Source organism: Macrobrachium rosenbergii, chromosome 11 (genome assembly GCF_040412425.1).
Source record: "Macrobrachium rosenbergii isolate ZJJX-2024 chromosome 11, ASM4041242v1, whole genome shotgun sequence".
Taxonomy (NCBI): Eukaryota; Metazoa; Arthropoda; class Malacostraca; order Decapoda; family Palaemonidae; genus Macrobrachium; species Macrobrachium rosenbergii.
This window is the reverse complement of record NC_089751.1, coordinates 11,076,421-11,099,634: the sequence shown is the minus strand read 5'-3', so window position 1 is coordinate 11,099,634 and position 23,214 is coordinate 11,076,421. Positions and strand designations below refer to the sequence as shown.

The following is a 23,214-nucleotide window of genomic DNA, read 5'->3' as shown; positions in this document are numbered from 1 at the left end:
TGATGTTATTCAGTTTTAATGAGTTAGTTCTTGCTCTGAACAAGATTACCGATGTAAAAGTATTGCATGTATGTTAGTCTTCATTTAATTTCTCTGTTCCATTTCTTGTACATTCTCGCTTTATTAGCTAACTCTTCTTTTCACTTATTATCCCATTACCTAGTTTTAAATGATATGTTTAACAATGTTATGGGGCTGAGGACTTCCATCATTGGGCCGTTCTGCTTTGCAGTCCTCTTTGTTTTTGACCTTTCCCAGTTATCTTGTCTTTCTAATATGTCATTTTGGTAACGCTTTGTACAATTGCTGCTTTCTTTACTTAACCTTCTTAGGCGGTTTTAGTTTTATCTTGAGTGATTATTGACTTCTCCGCTGGTTGTTTTAATTGTTTCTTGGGTAAATCTTGATAATGTTTTCTTGATTTTCCCTTAATTTCCATATGCCATTTTTTCTTCATTCAATACTAAATCAGATTTAATTTGGCTTCTTCATTTAGTTTGTTCACAGTAGAGATGCCTTACATTTTTAAAGAGTTCTTTTGTCTACTTCTTGTATTGTCTATATTTTCCTAAACCTTTCATCCATCTTTAGTTTTTCTGCTATCTTTTGGTCATATTTTTCTCTCAGTTCTTCCTTCTTATTTCATGGTTCACCCAAGGTTGTTCCTGTACGTTTTCTCCTCAGCTACGTATTTCATCATGCAATCAATTTCCGTTATTCTGTGTGTGCACCTGCTATAGATTTTTCTTCGTCTATGGTTGCCTTAAAGTTTTTAAACATCTCTTCGTTGACTAGTACATAATTTATTACTCTTTTCGGTCGCATCCATTCTCAAGTGTGAACTGCACACCTGTGATACCCGCATGTCCATTGAATTCCCCTGTTATCAATTATATGTCTTTTATATTTAAATTCCTCTTGAATCGTTCACATTCAAATCTTATATAGTGCCTAATTTTGTATTCTTCTGCGTTTCCCGCTGAAAAGTATATCAACATTATTTCAGAAGTGGCACTGTGTCTATAAATTTAACACGTACTTGTTTTTTTTTTTTTTATGTTCTGTTTCCGGGAAGTCACTGTTCTTGGAGGGCATCTTTAAACCTCCCCCTTGTTTTTCTTTTTTATCCCTCATAATTTTTACCTTATTGTTACCCCTACTCAGAATTGATCATTTATATTTTGGTGCGTTTCTGATAAACGCAATGTTTTATTTTCATCGCCAAATTCGTTTACATTAATTTTTGCTTTGAGACTTGTATATTTGTAAATATTTATGTAGGATTTCTACTTGATTAGTGTACCACCTATTATTTTCCCTTATAAATCTACGAAGGCGTCTTCTTGGCTCTGACAAAAGTTTACCTTTCTGTACAATTTATCTTTAATTGCACACTACCCTCCTTCTCTAATTAGCTTCTTTTCTCCCTTAAATATCCTACAGAGTCCTTGTTTTCTCAGTTTTGTCCATTTTTCCTTTTCCTTTCTACATAGCGAACCATCTAATTTCTAGTTTTTCAGTGCATGTCGCCCTAAGGTTTTTTTTTTTAACTTTTTAAACTTTGCCCTATGAATTCTTTGTCTCTCCTGTGTGCTGTGTTCTAAGTATTCTAATACATTATAATATGCACCTTTTTTCTTTTTTCCATTTTTCATTTACTCCTTCTCTACCTTCTCTAATCTTGGGCAATGTTTCCAAATACTAGAACTTTATGACCTCTCTCTCATCATTGCTTTAGGGGTTATGTGAGCCATTAGAGCAATAAAGACGTCAGCTTACTCCAAACCTTAAAAGACAGATTTAGACTTTGACTCTAGAATCGTATGCAGACCTCGCTTTGTCAGTGCTCCTTTCATCCTGAAGGACAGTTAAGTAATAAAAAAGGGTGAGTGTCTTCATAGCATCTTCCCATGATGCAAAGGGGTGTAGGTGTGCTATTTCATGTAGGAAAAAAAACACTGAAGTTTTAGCCTGTAAAATCTCTTGAAGAATGCCTTCCATTTTTGTATGTATGTAATGTAGTTTTGTAGGCTATGAATATTCTTGCGTATTTGTTTGCATACGTATACAAGCATTTATGCATACATATCACGCCAACACCCACACCGATAAAAATGAAAGCGATCCACAACATGCGTAGTGAGTTTTGCGGTTTAATAAAGCCTTACATTTTAAAGGACATAATTCATACCTTAATACTCTCTCTCTCTCTCTCTCTCTCTCTCTCTCTCTCTCTCTCTCTCTCTCTCTCTCTCTCTCTCTTGTCAGGATAAAGGTTGTCTGTACTGTATATCAATATTCCCCTTCGCTAGGCTTCTTTGTCAGAGAGAAACTATCCTGTCATGTCATTGGGTTTACTAAGTTTTGGTCGTATTAAGTTGGCTGTCTCATTAACTGGAAAATGACATGTTAAGTAAATCCTTTGGTTAAAAAAAAAAAAAAAAAAAAAAAAACTCCAAATACGAGCAACAAGGGATAACACTACACACCCAGGCCGGAAAAATTGACTTTTCATTAAAATTGCTTTTTAGGCTAGCGTTGTCAGCATTAAAGCTTGCCATTATTATGTAAAGTCATGTAATCTAACTGACGCTATTTCCTTTGAACACAGAATCGGCGGAGCATCAAGAGACTTGGACAAGATTGGGCCGAAAATCTACACCAACCGAACGAATACAACACTGAACTGCGCCTCTGGATCAATGCTTGTCGATGTCGAGTTTAATGAACCCTTCTTTGGCATCATTTATCCAAATGGTTCGAGAAACTCCGCTTGCCGCGTCCAGGGCAACGGCAAAACTAAATATCATCTGGACCTGCCGCTCAAGGGTTGTGGAACCAATAGGGTGAGTGACAGTCTTATCATCTCAGTATGGCAGCATTACGTAAATCATAAACTTTATTACTATTTGTAGTAGTAGCAGTAATGGTAACAACAACGTTTTCTGAAAGATTCATTAGCAGTGTGAAGTTTTGGGCCTAACTCTTGAAGAAATATTACTATTGCCTTTCTTGGATCACAATGAAATGGTAAACATTCTGTGAGTAGTGTGGAGTGTAAGGGACACTGTGAAATTCCCCACTACATCACGATTTTTCTTCCAGGTCGAACGCCGTGTCTTCGTCAACAACATTATTGTCCGATTCCATCCAGGCCTTGAGCTTGAAGGTGATGAGGTCAAGACCATAATCTGTCGTTATCCAAGTCCTGAAGTCATCCCTCCCCCGCCCCTCCTGTGCCCATTATGTAAGTAAAGAATAACCATGGTCATAAAATGCCAAGAGATACTTAATCAAAAGATGTAAACATAGAAGCCGGCTGGTGCCCTTTGCCATAAAGAAATTCGGTTATTGTATGACATCATTATTGCTGAATTTGCCAATGATGTGGGTAGTAATTCTAGTAGTAACATTTTCATTCTTTTTTTTTTTTTTGTTAGTGCTCCCCCAGTTATACCAGCGGTCCCACAACGTGTAGGTGAAGTAGAGATTCTTCTTATCATCTGTGCCATTTTGTTTTTGGCACTTTTGTTAGTCGGGATGGCATGCTCTTACACCTGCCTAAAGAAACGTAACATCAAGCTCGTTAGAAGAAGACCTATGTCTCTTGGAGCTCCATCAGATATCACCAAAGTTTCTGGATCTCTACTCTTCGATGGCGTCAAGATTCCTCGAGCCCATGCCACATCTACATCAGACTCTGACACTGCTCTTGTGTCTCAGCCTGATACTCTCCCATCTGATTATCCCTCAGATCCACCATCAAGTGGATCAGAAGTGGAAGAGCTAGATATCATTGAGCGTAGGTCTTCTGAAGCATCTGCACGTCTCCAAGAGGAAACCATTCAAGCTTTCTCGAACCAGGCGTTTATCATGGAAGAGGACAGATTATCTTCAGTTTACTCAGATGCCATGTTGCAGAGTGATGCTGAGATGATAACGGCTGCTCAGGTGATCAAACCACCAATGCCATCCTTCATGGTGAGGGTAAAACGTGCTCCAACTCCTCCAAGGACTCCTCCCAAGACTCCTGAACCTGATTACCCTGTCATGCTTGCTCATGCCCAGTCTTTGACAACTATTCTAGAAAGAGATGAGAGTTTCCGTGCTGAAAGTATACCTGGTTCTGAACATGCTCTTCTTGTGTCAGAAGCTGAGGATTTGATTCCTCCACCGCACATTATTCCACCTCCTGAGTATGCTCTTGTTCAAAGAAGGATTCAAGAAATCCCTGCTCCGCCACCACCACCCTCTGAATACAGTTCAGTGGCACGTTCTGTATCTGAACACGATCTTGAAGTTGCTGTGCGTCCTCCTCCTCCTATAAGACGAGATATCCGTCTTATTGAAAATGTCAAAAATATCACAACGGAAACCACAGATATTAAGGAAACCGTAGAACGAACAGGAAGACGATATATGGTTAGGCGTCCCCCCTCTGAACCTGAGTCAGAATATCCTTCAGAGGCTGCTGAACCTACAGAGATTATAGAAGAGCTTCCAGTTGTACCCAGGCAACCTGAAATCACCAGCCATATTGTTGACGATCGGCATGTATCTACTATCACCGAAACTCATACCACTGAAGATATTGAACGCCACCGTCGCTTCATCAAGCAGGTAAGGACCACTTCTTTTTCTTATTCTAATGATTAGATGAGTAAATAAAAAAAGCATTTGAATACAATATCCCACGACATATGACTAAATCATTTTTGTTTCTTTATTCCTCCAGTACCATGTGAAGCCCAAGGCATTGCCGCCGCCTAAGTGGAATGTTGCTATTCGGCACTATCCTGGACCTAAATATGCTGACGAAGTTGAATCTTCTGGCCCAGAATGGGAAGGCTACAGTGAACCAGGTTCAGATGTGTTCCGTCAGCATTTGTATCAAGCAGATGAAGACCATTTGAGCCAGATAGAAGTAGAAACTCTTGAGCATCCTCATCCTCCTAACTGGAATGTGCTACTTCGTGTACTAGAGCCTCCACCTACAGAAGAAGCTGTGCAATATGTACTGACCAAAGAGGACAGGGAAAAATGGAGGCAAATCATTTGCACCGAATCGACCTTACGAACGATGCTGACCCATGCCATTGTCAGGGAAGACTACGAACGCATCCGTCATGATCAGAGGTATGAGATAAACCCCTGGCTTTTATAGTCGACCCTACTCAGATTGTGTTTCCTACCCTGTTCAGGTCTTTTCTAAGCCCTTTCTAACATTGGCCACACCCTTTTTCACTTCGATTTCAATTCACCATGTCTCCCTTGTAAACCCAAACTCCCTAATGGTGGCCTGCGTGCCCGACTTCCGTAGTCTGACCTCCGTAGAGTGGAAAAACACTTTCATTACAATTATATCCCATTCCCTACTTATTTTGACCATCCTGTCATTTGGCCAAAAAAGCCCCAACCCACCGCCATGCAGTCGTTGATTTACATTGCATTAGTTAGTATTCATACAAAATATCTAGTGAACTTTTAATTTCATTACCAATAAAACCAGAAACCCTGAAATTTTTTTCTTTCTTGCCTTGTCACATTTCTTTCATCCATACATCAGGGGGCGTGTGAACTTGTGGGTGTTTTCCATTAACATAGTTATTCTCTTCATTGCAGCTAGTAGTTGTCAAGTTCCCAGTGATGGAAAAATATGAAAAATCAAATTACAAAAATGAGAATATGAAATTTTGGACAATTTCATTTGTGAATTGTTTGCTATAGTTGCGTAAACTTGGAAAGTATTGGAGATGTGAAACCAACCGTTCTGCATCATAACACAGGGATATTATACCAGCATAAACCTACATTAAATGGTCCCTTTTTGCTCCCGTTTCAGATACGAGAAACTGTTCGAACCTAAGAAGTGGGACGTTATCATTAGGATTCTGTCGCCTCCAGATATCCATCATGATCGTATCGACTCTTCCTCAGAAGCTCCCTCAGCTTCCGATACCGAGAGTCTTCCTTCAAGGGATGGACGAAGGTTAGTAAGAAAACTGGCATCACAGCAGCAAGGTTCCTATGAGAGACCGTATAGTGTAATAACATACCGTGGAAATGCTGCTGGTTAAACGAATATTCACAACTTTGTTACTTCTTTTCCTTTGTGTAAAATGAGCATTAATTTCATGTCCTGAAAATTTAAGAATAACAGAAAATGTATGTTATCATCATATTCTTTTTATTCTCTTCGATTTACTATTGTTCCATGTGCATGCCAAGGATTTTTGTTCACAAAATTCTTCTTATTCTGCGAATCTTTTATTATTATGGAAAAATTTAGGTTTTTGGATTGCTTGGAGTGCTTTTATTGAGAGAATATAGCATCCATTTCTTTCATATTATTTCGAATCTAATTTCCTTTATGCTCCTTAAACAAAAAGAAGGAATTATCACGACTGTTCTTACATGTAACAAGTTTATTCACATCTCGTTGTGATTTTTAGTCTAGACACATCTCTATATTTTCGAAATTGGCATTTCTGCCCGTTCCTCAGATACCGCAAGAACGAGAGTGCCCCAAGTGGTCGTCGCCCTTCACTTCCACCACTGTATGAGTATGACTCTGAAGGTAATCCAGTTATCGTGCGTCGTCCTGGACCTCCTTCTGCTCGCTCTCGAAGATCATCGAAGTAAGTGTTACGTGTAAATCTCGTGAGTGCCACTCATGCTTTGAGTTATAGCTTTGCGTGTGTTCTATGTACTCTGGTTTACGCTCACATTCACTCTACTGCGAAGGTGAAAGGAAAATGGATCTCAAAATTCAGGTGTTGCTAAGAGTTTGTAAAAAGCTTTCTCTTTCCCGGTAGGATTTTGTGGGGGTTATAAATTGTACAACACCGTGTTGATATTATCGTTGTCCTCCAACTCTTTAATTAATCAGCCTCATCATAGTAGTAAGGATCCGCGTTCTAAAAGGTCTTAATAAGAACTTTAGTTCAAATGAAGAGTTTGCTTAATAAGAACTTTAGTTCAAAAGAACAATTTGATGGGCATCTCAATAATTGCATCGTGTAACCTTTAAAATTACCAGATTCTTATAGCTTATCTTTCTTCGCAGGTCAAGCATCCACTCAGGAATTGACGTTCGTTCGGTGACTGAAACTGAAGTGAACTTTGCCCGAGCGGATACCTGGAGCGAAGCAAGTGGACCTAGCATGGCTAGCGGTGCTCGTTCAATCGCTGATCGTTCACAGCCGGAAACGACCTACACTGTGCCTGTTCTGCATGACGATGAGTATCCTGACACTGATTTCGATGATCGCATGTCATCCAGGACTGGAAGGTCCCTGGCTCGATCTGCCTCTGAGTTCACAGAGGACTGGAGACATCATGTAAGTCAATCATGACTTTTAGATTTTTGGAGGTATTTCCATATCGGTGGGCTGTTGACGTAATGACGCTTTCAAGGAAAGTAAGATTTTTGCAAGATAGCGTCTTAACATTTTAAAATACTTTTTTTGGAAAATCGTCACCTGATGTATTTAGTTCATGACAACTACTGCAAACACGTGTGCCTTTGAATTACTTCATTTGTGATTTTTGGCCCCTATGGAGGTCTGATCTACTTTGCACAAAAAATATCTTATCGTCTTTTTCCAGTTTTTTACCATTTTTTCATGTTTTACTTATCACGAAAATTTAATAAAGTTACCTAAACATATAGGCTGTAAATTCATGTAACTGAACCCTCATTTCCACAACCACAAGTATTAATTTAGTTTCGTATAGTATTTATCCTTTAAAATACGTAGATGCAAGAACAGAAAACATTTTATTTAGATATACAGATTTAGGTACTATCTACCAGCATGAACAGAACAAGCAATTTACTGTGTGAAGCTGTGAAGGACCACCCTGAGTTTAAAAGTTAAGCAGTGATTAAGTAATGTGAAGATCAGGTATTCCGAGTTTGATATTTATGGCTTCTGTAGAGTTTTGGAAGTCAATATGCACAAATCTTATCTTCGCTTAAAGAAACGTTGCACATTACATAATATTTCAAATGACTTGCAGTTCATGAAGTAGTTTTTCTTGAATTGTTCAGTTTGCCCAAACACATCTAGCATATATTAGTTGAGACTTTTGTTCATTTCTAGATTCACACCCTTGATACTTATAATGATTTTCCACATAACTGGGTTTCATAGTATTTAATTAATGAAACAGGAAATATGGCAAAACGTTAGTGTTGCGTAACAACGTTTCTCTGTCATCCCCAGGAACCGAGTGACAGGTATTCTCATGTGTCTGCCTCCTCTGGTGACAGCAAACGTAGGCAGCTAGAGCGCTCAACATCAGAGTTCTTTGAGGAGCCTCCCCACTTCAGTGATGTGATGACTTCACCTGACCATTCTCCTGAAGGTTCTCCTCGTGCTGTAGCCAGGTTCCAGCATCATGAGTATCGTGACTACCATGGGCACGACTACAGCAATCAGCAGTATGGTCGTCATTACACCACCGATGATGTGGTACGAGGTGGTTACATTCTGCACACTGAAACGAGCTCTCGACATCATCAGCAACGGAGAATTGACCACCGATCAGATCGGTCCACTCATTCAGGCCGAGAAGAAATGTATTCCGTAGCAGAAACTGAAGTTTCTGGGTGGGCTCGCAAACATTAGAGCAGCCTCATTTGTTTGATTAGCTTTTAGAAAGCATAAAAAAAATGAAGAATCAATCAAGTGCCTTCGAAAGAACCCGCGAACTGCATGAATTTTGCCTAGGAATGCTGTGACAAATATATCCCCTCAATAAGCTTATGGTGGAACATAACAAATAACACCAGAGCCACGCTAATAGAATGCAGCTAAAGGACTCCGTTAGTATATATGATAAGATGTTTTCAAGGTTTTTGGAGCCTGGATAATATTAACTCCCTGTAGTGATCAGGACACTACTGTTTAACAGACAGCTGCCTTAAGCAGCGAGTGTACCTTGCTAATACATTAACATTTGACATGCAAGAGGGTTCATGAGCAACATGTGACTAACTTATTCAGTGTAATGTGTGTGTGTGTGTGTGAGTGTGTGTTTATGCCTAGCGCTTGGAAAGATGCCGCCCTACACCTTGAAGTTGAAGGTGGAATACGCAAATAAATACTAGATTTTGATGAGTCACTCGCCTTCAGTGCTTGTGAGTTTTGCCTACTAATCCAAGAGGGACACTTTACAGCAGCAATCTTATCAACCCCCTCGCATCTAGGAAGGTCAGACTAATGTATCTGTTGGAAGCTTTTCCCCATTTAATGTGAAGACATGAAAGCCACTCCATGGAAGACATATGGAATGCATACTAGCCATGGTTTTAAGAATTTGGTCATAGGATACTAATGTGACGAAGATACCAATAATACACATACATTAAGGTCCTCACAGTAATAAAATCCTAGTCATTCTGTGCGGGGCTGACCTACAGCAATGCCGGTGAGGGGGGGCTAGGACTGCCGCTTCACAACTGAGGGAAACGAACTGCTCAATACGAGAATTCATTGCACCAGTTCTATGGTGGTCATGGACAAAAGATTTTCATGGTAAAGAATCAGTAAGGAAATATTAACTTTTCATTTTTTGTGAAAATATGATGATTACTTCTGTGACTCTACTTCGGCTGTTTGTAATTCTTTCATTATTTCGGTTCTTGCCGCTGAATATTTTTGTGGTTTGTTTTAAAGACTTGATAGAATCCTTAAAACTCATATTTTACAAAATTACTTCAATTATTGTTTAAACATTCTAGATCAAGATTTCATTCCTCTTCTAGTAAAATTAAAGCAAGTTCGTAATTTCTTTCCTGAGGTATGTTTTAGTCCCTCAAATAAATGCTCGGGTAACAAGGTCATGGTGGGGATTTCTGAAATGCTCTGCTATACCAGTGGAAACGTATAGCGGGCATTTTGTTTATTTTTTTTGTATTTCCTACAAGCATCATAACTTTTTTTACAGATATCCATCTAAATATGAAAAAAATTAACACAGTAAACGTAATGATACTAACATCATTTTCTGTTTAAAAGCTTTTAATCTTGCATATTGGATGGTCATGACAGCCAAAATTTGTCTGACATGTCTGATACAGGTACAGACTTGAACTGGACTGTATTATAATGGTGCTCCTCATTTAGTAACATAAGGAAGAAAGCTGGAAATATTTTGTATAAAAAGACGGAATGGGATTTGAAACCATTCCCTGTGCAATAAATAAAATTGTTTTTCCTTGTTATAATTTAATCCATAAAACACATATTGGTTATTTGTTACTGGACGTGAGGAGAGATTGATTTTAACTCTTCCACTGGATTGTTTAGCTCAACGAGTTTCAAAATTCTATGATAAAAACTTCCATGTTCCATATATATTATATATTATATATATATATATATATATATATATATATATATATATATATATATATATATATATATATATATATTCCTCAATTTTCCTCAATTTGTGTGTTCATTAATACTAAATGGGTAGTCATTTACGATCATCAATATAAATACAGACTTGGAATGTGGGGTTTAAGCGCTGGCTATTTCTTCGAACTGTGATGAGATTTGTATAACTCGTCAGCAGCATAAGAGTACCTGATCAGAATGGAACAAGAAAAAAACCAAAAAAGCATAGAAAACACGTTGTGTAATAATGCTTTAAATAAAGGCCATAATAGTTTCTAATGACAGAACTTTTGTTTTATTGTCCTAAGATAGTCAAGTGAACGCTTTTATGACTGCTCTCCTAACAAAAGATGCTAAAGTAAGTTCAGCGCCTTGATTAAAGGGCCTGTTAAACAATTGACTGGAAAATTTTTGTCTCCTACTACGAAAAGAGTAATTTCCTCAATGATAAGTATTTTCACCACAAATACGTAGTCGGATCAGATTGTTCGTCGACTTTTTATTTTTGTTGTCATAGCTGCTCTTGGATAAACCACCTTTGTATATACACTGTAACACTGTCCCTCAGTGCCCAAATCAACATCGGTTTTACGAATGAAATCTAACAAATATCAGGTTGACTCAGACTTTCCTCTCGCTCGGTTACGAAATATTCAAGTCGATTCTGAACGGGTAGAAGAATGCTGTGGAACTTCATTCTCCTCTAAGACACGTTCGTCGGCTGGTAATTTTATGTGTAGTCATGATAACAGAGGAACCAAAAGAAAGAGCAAAACGCAAATCTACACTACAGTATATATATATATCGAGCCAACTGAAAGTCCAAAAAAAAAAAATATTCAATTGAAACCATACAGTAGGGCCATCAGGATTGTAGAGAAATTAATGAAAACTTGTTCGGTACTACTACATCGGGTAAATATTGCGTCGGGTAGGCCTTATTCAGGCCTAAGGTCACTAAGAAGAGATGTACAGCATAATAACCATTGCACTTCAGTGGACAGCATGGACCGCTTCATTAATTACAAACGTCATTAAAACATTTTAATAACAAAAAATAGAGCAAAAACCAACGATACCAAAAAAAAAAACGAAAGTCTTCCAGATAATATAATTTTCTTGTAAATTTCAACGAAATGTAACATATAGACAAATCAAGAACAATAGTATTCAATGAGTCATAAATCGGGAACTTGTACAGTATTGTGACATAAGAATATATTACACAGGTGTGTCTCAGCTATATATAGTATTCTGTTTTATAAGTAATTTTTTTCGGTTCTTTTAGTCTAAGTTCCGCTAATTAGTAAAGTTTTAAAATTCAGACGCTGTTTGTTATAGCCTCAATGCTGCTTAAGCCTAAGCAGCTTCAGTTCCTAGTCATGGTTGGTTTGCTGTGGTCGCTGACTTTCGTTCTTTGGATTATTTTTGTAGTGTATTTCGGACATTCATTTCTGCTATAATATTGTTTTTTAAAGAAAATGGAACCCCTTGCATCCCCAGTGGGAAACTGGGTTTTTTGATTGGGAAAATAAAATACAAGAGTGAAATGAGAATATCCTACTTGAATGCTGGTTCTGATCAAGGTAAGAATTTTTAAACGTTTAACAATTTTTATTTTAAACCATAATCATATCCAGGATTTGGAAATTATTTTCCCACGCTTTAAGCCTAATGTGTCTTTTGAATATTCTGACGTTTATTTTGGTGGAAATCCAGTAGGCTAGGCTAAGTATTAGAGATACTGGACGCCCCAAACCACCCTCTCATGTCCATCAGCTGTGTTGGGCCGCAGTGGGGAAAGTAGGGGTTTGTATGTAGGAAAAATACAAAAAATAAAATTTAAGGATGCACTGTAGGCTAACATTGCCCTCATGATAATTCTGAAACATGTGAGTAAGGAAAAGTTTATTGTAGGTCTTTAAAGCGAATAAGGAAAAGTTTATCGCAGGTCATTAAAGTAACATCAGCACTAAGGTGGTAAAGGTTTAAAGTAACATCACACTAAAAAGGTAAAGACCTGGTAACTTAGAGTTTGTTCGTGAGGGGGCGTTACAGAGGGCACAGTTCCCACCTGGCCAGGTATGGACCAGGCGCATGAGGTTAAGTTAAATTAGGTGCGGTTAGGTTAGGTCGCAACCTTATTTTTATTGCGTTACAGCGTCCAAGGTTAGGTCAAGGTGGGGGTTCAAGCAGGGAGGGCCTAGGCCAGGCAAGTAACTGGTGCCTCAGGTTAAGTTAGGTTAAATATACCCATGTATTTCACTCATTTTGTTTACCCTCACCAGCTTTCCCATTGTGGACCCCCATAATTGTCAGATATAAAGGAATTGAGTCCATTATTTGTAAAGCCATTCATTTACTAACAAACCAAAGATGATTGTTAGATATTTAAGACTTACAATCGTTTTTGCCAGAAACTGTGACAATAACAAAATGTGCTTACGCATGGTATATATTTCATTATATGAATTAAGTACTGTAACTGGGTCATGCAGGTCATATGCGAGTGATGAGGTATGATCAAGTCAATTGGACATTATTTTTTCACTGAAGAATGCCGTTATCCTGTGATTGGTGTAATCTATTTTGGTTCCAAGAAAATACATTGAACTGATCATGTTTGTTCTAGCCATAGTTGCAGCTTGAGCAACTCTGGTAAACAAAGGTGGGGGCTCTCATGTAAAAAACGAAGTCAATACATAGCTTATACAGAACATTTTCAAGAAAACCCAAAGCTCATAGAAAGATTAGGACTTTTTAATTTGAATTATTTTGTTAAAAACATAGCTGTTAAAGCAGTAGCATTATGGGGATCTAAAATGACTTGCCTTATTTTTCTACATCGAGGCAAGTCCTACCCTCTTGAGTGATTCAGAAACATTTTTATTAATTTTAAGATGTTTGCTTTTACATTTTTATGCTTATGAAACTTACATGTATACTGTATGTATAATCATTTATCAAATTCCTCAAATTAGCTAACTTCTGGTTCATGTATAATACACTCATCTTAGAGATTTCCACCGCTAGAGAAATTGTGTTGCTTAAACTTTCTCAATAAGTCTTTTGCCTTGAAGTGGATATGTCAGTAAATAATTGTTTATAAAAAGTTTATCTTTGGTCTAACATCTTATTGATAGAGTAGCTGCTGTTCATCCTCAAAGGAGTTATCCTTATGGTCCCACATTGGGCTCCGTCAGACGGACTGATCAGTATCAAACAGTAGTCTCATTCTTGGTCTGCCAGAATGGTTCCTGTTGCCAGTGATGAGTGTAAATGGACTCAAGGCAGGAAGGCTCTTTCCCCCTGCCTACAATGATTGCCATGGTCTTTCCAGTCACCCATATCACACAGATGTGTCTGCTGAGGAAAGCAAAGTGCATATTCTTAAGCACCCGTAAAAAAGTTCTGTTTTCTTAATTTTACACCAGTTAGGCATAAGTGTCAGAGTTACCAGCTGGTGCATCCCTCAAGGTGGAAATTCTGGATTATCCCAGGTCCCTAAGCTACTTCTTGTGTTCTGCACTGCCTGTTAGCCTTTGCATCAGTTTTAAATCGGTAATTTGAAATTTGTTATTTAGAACCATTAGTCACTGGTTTTTAATTATGCATAGATCATTTTATATTAAGAAGTAAAGAGACAATGTTATAGCCAAATTCCTTACTGTTGAGGAAGTGATTGCCCTGACTAGCAGCCCTTATATGTGTTTAACTTTATGGCTAGTTAAAGAGTTTAGAATTTCAACGATCTCTCAGTTAAATTTAACACCGGGTGTTTTTCCTTTAGTTTGTGTTACTCTGCCGGGTAGTGATGCTATAGCCCAGATTACTTAAACTTGTTACGGTTCTTTCATAGTGGAGTGAAGCAAAGACTTTCCTATACTGATTATTATTATTAAACTAATAATTTAAATAATACAGTATATTAGTTACCAGTGTAAAAATAGCAGTAATTGTGTATTTGCTAAATTAATAATTGTTGATAAATTGAAATTTAGTACCACCAATATGGCTTATATCAAAGGTACTTTAATTTCAATTGTTAGGCAAGTATCAGTTGGCTGAGACGCACTTCACACAAAGTATTAACCACAAAGTCAGTAATAACTTAAAGTGCAGTGCTGATCAATATAGTTTATATATGTGGCATCTCTTTAAACTCAAAATTGTGCAATACACATCTATATATATAAAAGCTTTTGTATGTTTATCTGCTATAGAAATCCAAACCGCTTGACAGACCCAGACAAAATTTGGCACGCAACCCCTATGTGACCCCAGGAAGGTTATAACTCAAAATCAAACCCCTACCCCCCGTGACAGACATTAAACACAGACAAACTGAATGAAATTTTCATTTTTACCAATTCTGTAGGTTTTCCCTCTGGTGCTTTATGGGTTAATGGTAGTTTTTCGCCTGAGGGCTCCAAGTTTTCTTCCAGGCGTTGTCAGACATATGATTAACCTGCAACTTATCGCCTATAACATCAATTTTTTATCAGAATTTATGTGAATTTTGATCATAATTGTATTAGCTCTAAAGTTTGTACAGTATTGCTAAATTAAATATTTTTGGCTTTGTTACAAACCATATTTCATAGCTATAAGGCAGTGGACCTAAACCAGTGGGTTCAAAGACTTTCTCCCTAAACACTTACACATGTCAGTCATCTTCCTCATTTGTGCATATGTAGTAGATGATAGCTGAACCTGATGTGCAAGATGTGCAATGACAGTACAGTATTTCCTTTTTCTTTATTAGTTCAATTGCGAATTTCCTCATTAATTCGATCATTTCTTTGTTTTTACCTTCGAATTAGTTATGGTGACTAACGGTACTTCGTAGCGTCACATTGGCGTATTTTGTTGTAAAGTCGGTTTAAATGAGGGTAGCTTAATAATAATAGTCGGGCGTTTAGGAAACAACACTTCACTACATACCTAAGGCTGGGTATTCACATCAGTTGTTGCAAGGGAGGCAGACCTGCTCCCCCCCCCCACTGACACCAATACACAGACACAACTGAGTGCGAATCGTAGAAATACAATATTTTTTATTTATTGCCTTTGTTCAGTGGACCAATAGAGGGGAGGGAAGGGGGAGGGGAAGTTACATTCCTCTATCAGAAGAGAATAAAAAGCATCTCCACTGAACAAAGACAATAAATAAAAAAATATTGTATTTCCGTGATTCTCACTCAGGTGAGTCTGTGTATTTGTGTTTGGTGGGTTGGGGAGCAGGTCTGCCTCACCCTCCCTCTTCCCCCTTCCCTCTTCCCTCTTTCCCTTCCTCCTCCCTGCCCTGCCCCCTGCCCTGCCCTGCCCTGCCCTGCCCTGCCCTGCCCTGCCCTGCCCTGCCCTCCCCTCCCCTCCCCTCCCCTCCCCTCCCCTCCCTCCCTCCCCTCCCCTCCCTCCCCCCTCGCCCCTCCCCTTCCACTCCTTTTCCTCCCCACCCCTTCCCCTCCCCTTCCCAGGTTAAGGGTTCTGAAAGTTTTTTTGCTGACTTTACTTCCATTCACATGTTTGTTGTAACTAAGGGCCTTCGAGAAGATTGACAATGCTAACTTTGCACCGGAAATGCCCATTCGTGTTCGGACCATGCTGAATCCTAAACACTCAAAAGCATCCGCTTCCTGCCCTGTTTGACCTCTGCACCACAGTGGTGTACCAACATTTAATAAAACATAGATAGATAGATATGTGTATACTGCATATATACACATATATTCTATCATTTAAAAAATGAGTGGATTTGATTCAGTTATACTTTTTATTTTATAAAAATTTTCCTAATATGTTGATGATATCTTGGGGTCTATAATCTTATTTGCATTGTTTCAATATAGTCTGAGTGATTTAACAAATGTTCCATTTATTTTCCTGAATTTTTTATGTATATTTTTTTTAATAATAATGTTCTTCCCCGTATAACTTCTTTGTTCAGCATATGGTTTTGTAGCAGTTTTTGGTACAACAGAACAGACTTTTCTTGACAGCGATTTTGATTTTTCTTGTTCCATACTTTTGTCATTTCTATTGCTCCAGTAGTAGAAATTTTTCATGCATTGTATCCTCTTGGATATGAGGTAGTGTAAGTCCAGTGTTCACGTGATCAGGAAAGTAATGTTCTGTCGCTGTTACATTTATGCCCTCAATTTCTTTATCAATTTGATGATGATGTTTTGTGGAATATGTTTTAATGGCTATTTCACTAATCGACGATTCATTTGAATTAGAACAGGAATGAGATTCTTCTATAATTCGAGGACACAGAGGCCTGATGAGTTGTCCGTTCTAGAATGTTTTCTTGAAATATTGTAAAATTCATGTCATCTTGGAAGCCTTTTTCCTCTATTTCTTGTTGTTGTTACATCATGAGTCAAGGTTAGTAATACTATAGCAGACCATTCATTTGGTCAGGGAATGGGTTTCAAAACTAGACTAATTTGCTTTGCTTGTTGTACATCTTTTGGGGAGATAATGTAGTCATGTATGGAACAAAATATTATCAAACTTTTTGATAATGTTTTAGAAGGACTACTCCCAAGGAGAAGCAATTCTGCAACAGCTCAGGCTTAGCTGTTCTAGGATAACTATCACGACATATTCATGACCCCCAGTGTCTTAAGGACAGTCAGTCCATCGAGATTAACCCCAATATGGAGAAGCAAGTTTAGCAACTAAACAAATTCTACCATTGAGGCATGTCTTCCAAGTCCGTATTCATGTTTTGAAAACAGTCAGAATGATATGAGATAGCCTCACACAGTTTCCCAGGTTGAGGTCAGGCCTAACTTCCCAAGAAAAGAAAATAGAGTCAGGAAAAAGCTATGATAGACCATTAGTTAGAGCAATTGCAAAAACCGAATAATGAAAGTCAGATGTTGGAATTATCTCTGTAATCTGTTCATCATCCAGCTAAAAACAAGAGGATTGGGATTCTCAGGGTATTAATATAAAACATGACAAAAGAATCGTGATTTGTACTGGGTTTATATCAAATGTGATATTCGCCTGATTATTTTGACAAGTCAACATACATTCAAAATTACGCCAATATGGAATCACAGTTATACATAACTGACATTCCTGTTAAACTTTATATACAAACAAGAACCAGGGAATACAACTGTTTCAAGCTAGATAAATTTTTTGGCAGACTTGGGCACAACTATTTCCTACTGATTATACTATTATTCAGCTCTCTTGTAAAGAATCAGTTTATTGGGTATTTTTAGTCTAGTGAGCATGGTCTAAAAAATTTTAACACAAAATTTTATCTGAAACGATAACTGTAAAAGTAAAAAAAAAAAAAAATGCCAGATACTGAAAACTTGCTAATCCCTAAAAATGCATAATTTTATTCGGATGCTGCACTAAAATTTGTTGAACATTTACTCAGTAATGAGCCACACGACATATCCAACTACTGAGACCAAAATATAGCAGAAGGTATAAAAGGAAAAGAATACACTCAGATATATTGCTTATCAACTATATTCACTTTGTAACTTGTAAGCTTGGAATGTACATGGTAAAGACTTGAATCGCAGAGTAGAATGGCCATCCCAAACTAATGCTGGGGGTTACAAGAGTTTATGAAACAAACAAGTCATGAAAATTTCATATAACATTCCAAGAAAGTACTTATGGTTTATCTCAAGTGTCTTAGTGATCAGATACAGTCTTTGAAGTATTATTACATGAATTACTTAAAATAATACTTTATAAAAGTGTTTCAGTGCAATTCTTGGATTCTTGGTCGAAACCTCATACTTTTTTAACAAGTTGGTGGGAGGAGACCCTAAATATCTTCCTGGTATGTACATTTTTATTATAAATGTCTAATAATACACTGTATTCAAAAAGGGAGTGATGTTTGTGCTACCTGCAGTTAAAAAAGAAATGCATACAAAATCAACACATCAGTGAGCTAAGCCTAAGGTGGTAAACTAATGTGTTCACAATACTTGGCGGTCTCTTGACGCTTAGGACTGAAATTCACAAATGGCTAGTAATAGAAAACTATACAAAATAAGAGAGAAAAAATTGTTATCATCCTAACCTGAATTTGTGTCCAGCTAAAAGAAGGAGACAGAAGCAAAATCAATTCTTGTATTAGAAAATAATATGTCCTCAGTCTTACAAAATCTCCTCTAAGAAACTTAAGGCTGTTCCATCTAAATCACATATTGTAACATGATCCATTTATCAGTAGACACACACACACATCTCTATCACAATACCAAACAGAGGGGGTCCCCCGAGCAGTGGGTTGGAACGGTCGCATGAAATTGGGAAACAACTGACACACACACACGTACAATAGCTGATCATCACAACACAAGATCGGGTATGAAAGAGAAGCAAGAACTGGACGTGTTACAATTTCTTGTAATCGTGTGTTATTATAGCTATGTGGGGTTTGGCATCTGGAGCTTTTGTTGGTCTTTATTATGTTGCAGTCTATGTGGGAGATTGGTCAGAAGTCATTTTGATTTTCCTTTGCTTGTGAAAAGTAAAATTGAGACAATCCACTGAAATATCAAACAGTTTTTTTTTTATTGTGGCGTGCAATACATTCTTTTAAAGTTTTGATATGAATTGTGGCCCAATAACTAACAAGAAAAAGAATCATATCCAGGTCCTTGCTAATCTTCATACTGAATTATGATAATGATCATTCAACAACGAAGTCAGAAAATGTTTCAATTAAAAAAATCCATTATCAATGACTTTTACATATGTTCTGAAGTATCTATAGCCTCCTAACACAAGGTACAAACATCCTACTAACTGGATATAAAAATGTGCCCACTGGAAAGGATAAAAAGGCTCATCATTACTCTCAAGCTTAATCTTCTTCAATAGGCTACGATTCAACATACTATTGATATTACTTAAGGAAATGAGTTCATTAACAGGTGACAGGAATATGACACTTTTGAGCCTTGAGGTATGGTAACAATTCTTATGACAGTTTCTTCCACTCAGATTATCTCTCTTTCTCTCCCTCTTGCTGGTTATATTAAAAGAAAATGAGCCTTCTTTTTTCCCGTCACATAGTATAGAATTACCTTGGATAAACATTTTAGGTTACTTTAGTTTCACTTTGAAACTATCAGTTCTACTGGGTACACTGCCTCCAGAACGCAACTGAGTGCAAATGTTGTATTGAAAGCAGCAGTCTTCTGTCAACAGAGACTTTGACTAGTAGTTTCCTACGAGCATAATATTAACAAATCGACAGTTACTTAAGAAGAAAGGGACAGTAACAGTTTCCAAGTTTAGCTCTCTTTTTCAAAAAGGCCCATTTTCCTTTCAATAAACTTAGCAAAAATGAGACTAGTTGAAGATTACTTTTAACTAGAGGCTCAGAATCACTGATCACATATTTCCATTAATCAGAAACTGCAAAGGGGCGACACATTCTCTACTCTTACCTATTTACTCTAGGCTAAAAAAAGGGCAACTGACATTAAGAGGAAAAGGGTTTTTTTATAACATTTGAAAAACACAAAAATGCATAGTATGATCAGTAAGTTGACCTACTGGGCTTTGCACGAAGCAGCTCAAGAGAGACACGCCAACATTAATGTCGGGGATAACACTGCTGCGGCTGAGTGCTACCTTGACACACCTCTTTCAAATACGAGTACTGTATAACTACATTCAAAAATTCCCAATTTGGGATATAATAAGATTCCTTGAAGTGATTCCTCCTATAAAAAACAGTCCATGGTTTTATGTTCCTTAGATTTTTTGTCTTTTTTCATTCACTTTTTTGCTTGAATAGGTTATGCAAAGCGAGTATAGCCACTAGGCCACAAATGAAGCCTTTAACAAGTAGCCATTCTCAACAATGCACACAACAATAGCGTGCTGATCACTCAATTATTTTTCCGTAATGACTTTGTGTTGTGAGCTTGGCAGTGAATTCAAAAAGTTATCTTTTGCTTTATATCCTACAACATGATTACAGTATATTATATGCTACCAATGTGCATCTCAACAGTGAAGGTCCTACTTACAATTCTGGCGGGATATAATGACCAGTGAAATGTTCCATGAACACAGACATACAAGAAGTTAGTACATTGCAATCAAACTGTATGGTAAACTCTTCTAAAAATTCTAAGAGAGTAAATGCAATATCAAAGAGGACTTATCTTTCCAATGGACATTATATCACTTTTAGGAGAGTAAATCTAGGATATGCATTGGTTGATGAATGTTAAAATGTATTATTGCTCTAACTAATCAGTTCACGCTACAATGGAGGAAACCTTTTGCATCTTTTGAGATAAGAGTAACAACTAGTTGCGTCAAGAAACCAACTTTGCACCTTCCACCTGTTCCCAAAAAAGTTCAGCTAATGATTTTGTGACAAAAGAAAAAAGAAAGAATGGTTGGTACTGATTTCTTGACGCTTGGTTCCCTGTGGTAGACTGATATATATTTATTAAGAAACTACTACAAATAGTAACAAAAGAAGAAACACCTCTCCCAGCTGCCAGGACAAGGTCATCAATTATGCCACATATGAAGAAGACAATCAGAGATACCACAGAGAAAGGCATTTCCAGCAAAATTCAATATGAATTTAATACTATAACAAAGTTTTTTCCTAACCAAGTCTTATCAGTGACCTTACTTTAATTTTATAAAATGCTTCCAAAGTATAGGCCACTTGTAGAGGGAAAAGTGCTTTGTGGTTCAGGGACAAAAGCTTGTACAGTAGTAATTTCGGGAGAAAACCTTACCATTAAAACTGACAATCAACATTTGAAATTCAGATTTTTTTCTCTTCTATTTCTTAGTCAAGTATCACAATAGCAATATTATTAACAGTCACAGGCAGTGTCTCTGGCACATAAATCAGAATTCCCTCAAATTCAGAGATAAATCCACCTCTGTAAATATGCCCCCCTCCCCCACAAACGCCAGCCTTACCTATTGGTCAACTGCCAACATGATCATAAAAAGGTAAAATTTTAAAAATCTAATTCAAACAAATTGTAAGCTGGGAGACCCTTCTAAATAGTTCATGTTACAGTGATTCCGAACGGTTAATCAGACCTAATCTAAGTGAACGTGTGTAAGCCTAACAGTGTGTTCTGAAGTACCGAATAAAAGGCAAAAATTTAATTTAAAACTACTGTATGCTCTCATTGAAATTTGCTGCTCTTTCTTATGGAAGAATTTAACCTTGACATCTGAGCTTGACTGTATTCTGTCAACACCTAGCTGTATCTGGAAAGATACAAAGTGACTGACTCACTGACTGACTGACTGACTACTAATGGAATGTTCACAGGTCTCCCAGCAATACTATAGACTACCACAGACAATGGTCGTTGAAACACATGAAGCTTCAGTTTCATGAAGAGCTGTAGGGGCAATCACTATTTTCAACATTTTCAACAAACAATTAACTAACACGGCCCAGTCAAAAAAATCTCATATTTTACAAACAATAAATACATTTTATACAATGCCATCTACAGTGTAAAAACAGGAACAAAATGATGATGGTGCATCAATCTCAACATTAACTACAGACCTTAGAATGTTAAAGCTGAAAATATTAGTCTTCTACTTCCCATACTGCAATTATTATTAATATTATCATTACTCAATTATCATTAATTATAATTATTATAATGCCACTCACATTCGGCCAGCAACAGGTCTCCTTTTTTTTTTTTTTTTATCGTCATACACCTCGAGTCCCGGAGCTTTTTATGACTACTGTAATGACTACTGTACGGTCAAGCACCAGTGTCTAGTTTACTTTGGATAATTTGCCTAAGTTACAGAATCAGCAGTAATGCACATAGATTATGGAACTGTATCATAGTCAACTATTAAGAATGATAACTTCTGCTGCAACAATAATAATAATTCAATACAAGCCTTTGATCAGTATTTGATTTGATCTCTAGTATAGCCAGGTCATGAATGATCATAATCCAAATGTTTTTAACAAAGTAGAGTGACATTTTGGGAAAGTCATTCGATGTTGGGAAATACTTCTTGGCAGTCCTGTTGGAGGACCACTTTTAGAGTGATACCTACACCTCTATGGGAAAGATGAGACATACAGCATCTATGAGATATGAACCTTGATTGCCTTGCTGACCGCATATGGCGGGGGAGCCACCTGCAGTTCACTCTCTCTCTTTCTCTTTTGTTCTCTCTGCACTGCACATCCTTTTTCGGGCCACACGATCTCCAGGACAGTATCGAGCTTTTATTAACAAGGAAAATTATAAGCATAGACAGGAGAATCCAAAATGTCCAAATAACAGGATTCAGTCTTTTGATATTTTGGTTTTTGTTTAGTTACAAATGGCTTTCTTTAACGGTTGTAGTAATACTGTATAAAAGTGAATACTAGGCTTGAAAAATGTAATCATATTGTAGTCTTGATGACTGACTGACCCTTATAAAGCCAGCATTCTTATATATAATAATGACGATTTTCGATTATAACTGTATAAAATGGTTCTCAACACATACAATCATATCAGTGTTTGGCGGATGTATAATTTATACCAGCCAGATCCATGAAGTTGCCATGTTAAGTTGGTAGATAAAATCAGCTGCTTCCAGATGTCTTGAAACGTCCAGGATGTCCAGCACGGAGAGATAACAAGATCTAATAACCATTGAGATTGACTACACTATGTACAAGACACAAGACGGGGACACCAGGAAAGATAGAGACAACGCGCCTTTCAATGAAGAAGAAGAAAATCTAGCATGTACCTGTGGAAACAAGAATGCCATTAGTATCACC

The 23,214-nt window shown here is 37.3% G+C and overlaps 2 protein-coding genes and 1 long non-coding RNA gene across 6 annotated transcripts in view; 2 read left to right on the top strand and 1 right to left on the bottom strand.

The window, feature by feature from the left end:
• Positions 1–10,221, top strand: part of pot (papillote) — a 57,483-nt gene extending 47,262 nt beyond the window's left edge. The window contains 9 exon segments of the mRNA XM_067111178.1: positions 2,612–2,846; positions 3,106–3,226; positions 3,229–3,247; positions 3,441–4,620; positions 4,736–5,136; positions 5,843–5,989; positions 6,504–6,638; positions 7,067–7,340; positions 8,229–10,221. Of these exon segments, the coding sequence (XP_066967279.1) occupies positions 2,612–2,846; positions 3,106–3,226; positions 3,229–3,247; positions 3,441–4,620; positions 4,736–5,136; positions 5,843–5,989; positions 6,504–6,638; positions 7,067–7,340; positions 8,229–8,633 (2,917 nt within the window). The 3' untranslated portion in view covers positions 8,634–10,221.
• Positions 10,222–11,770: 1,549 nt separating this feature from the next.
• Positions 11,771–23,214, top strand: part of LOC136843134 (uncharacterized) — a 113,680-nt gene continuing 102,236 nt past the window's right edge. The window contains exon 1 of the long non-coding RNA XR_010854461.1: positions 11,771–11,995. This is a non-coding gene — a long non-coding RNA (uncharacterized lncRNA). The remainder of the gene's footprint in view (positions 11,996–23,214) is intronic.
• The window catches only part of Syx1A (Syntaxin 1A), a 426,953-nt gene continuing 421,632 nt past the window's right edge, over positions 17,894–23,214 (bottom strand). For 3 of the 4 annotated variants that reach the window (XR_010854459.1, XM_067111171.1, XM_067111170.1), the window contains exon 10: positions 17,894–23,183. The gene's annotated coding sequence lies outside the window, so the exon portion shown is untranslated. The remainder of the gene's footprint in view (positions 23,184–23,214) is intronic. The other variant, XR_010854460.1, reaches the window with a different exon arrangement.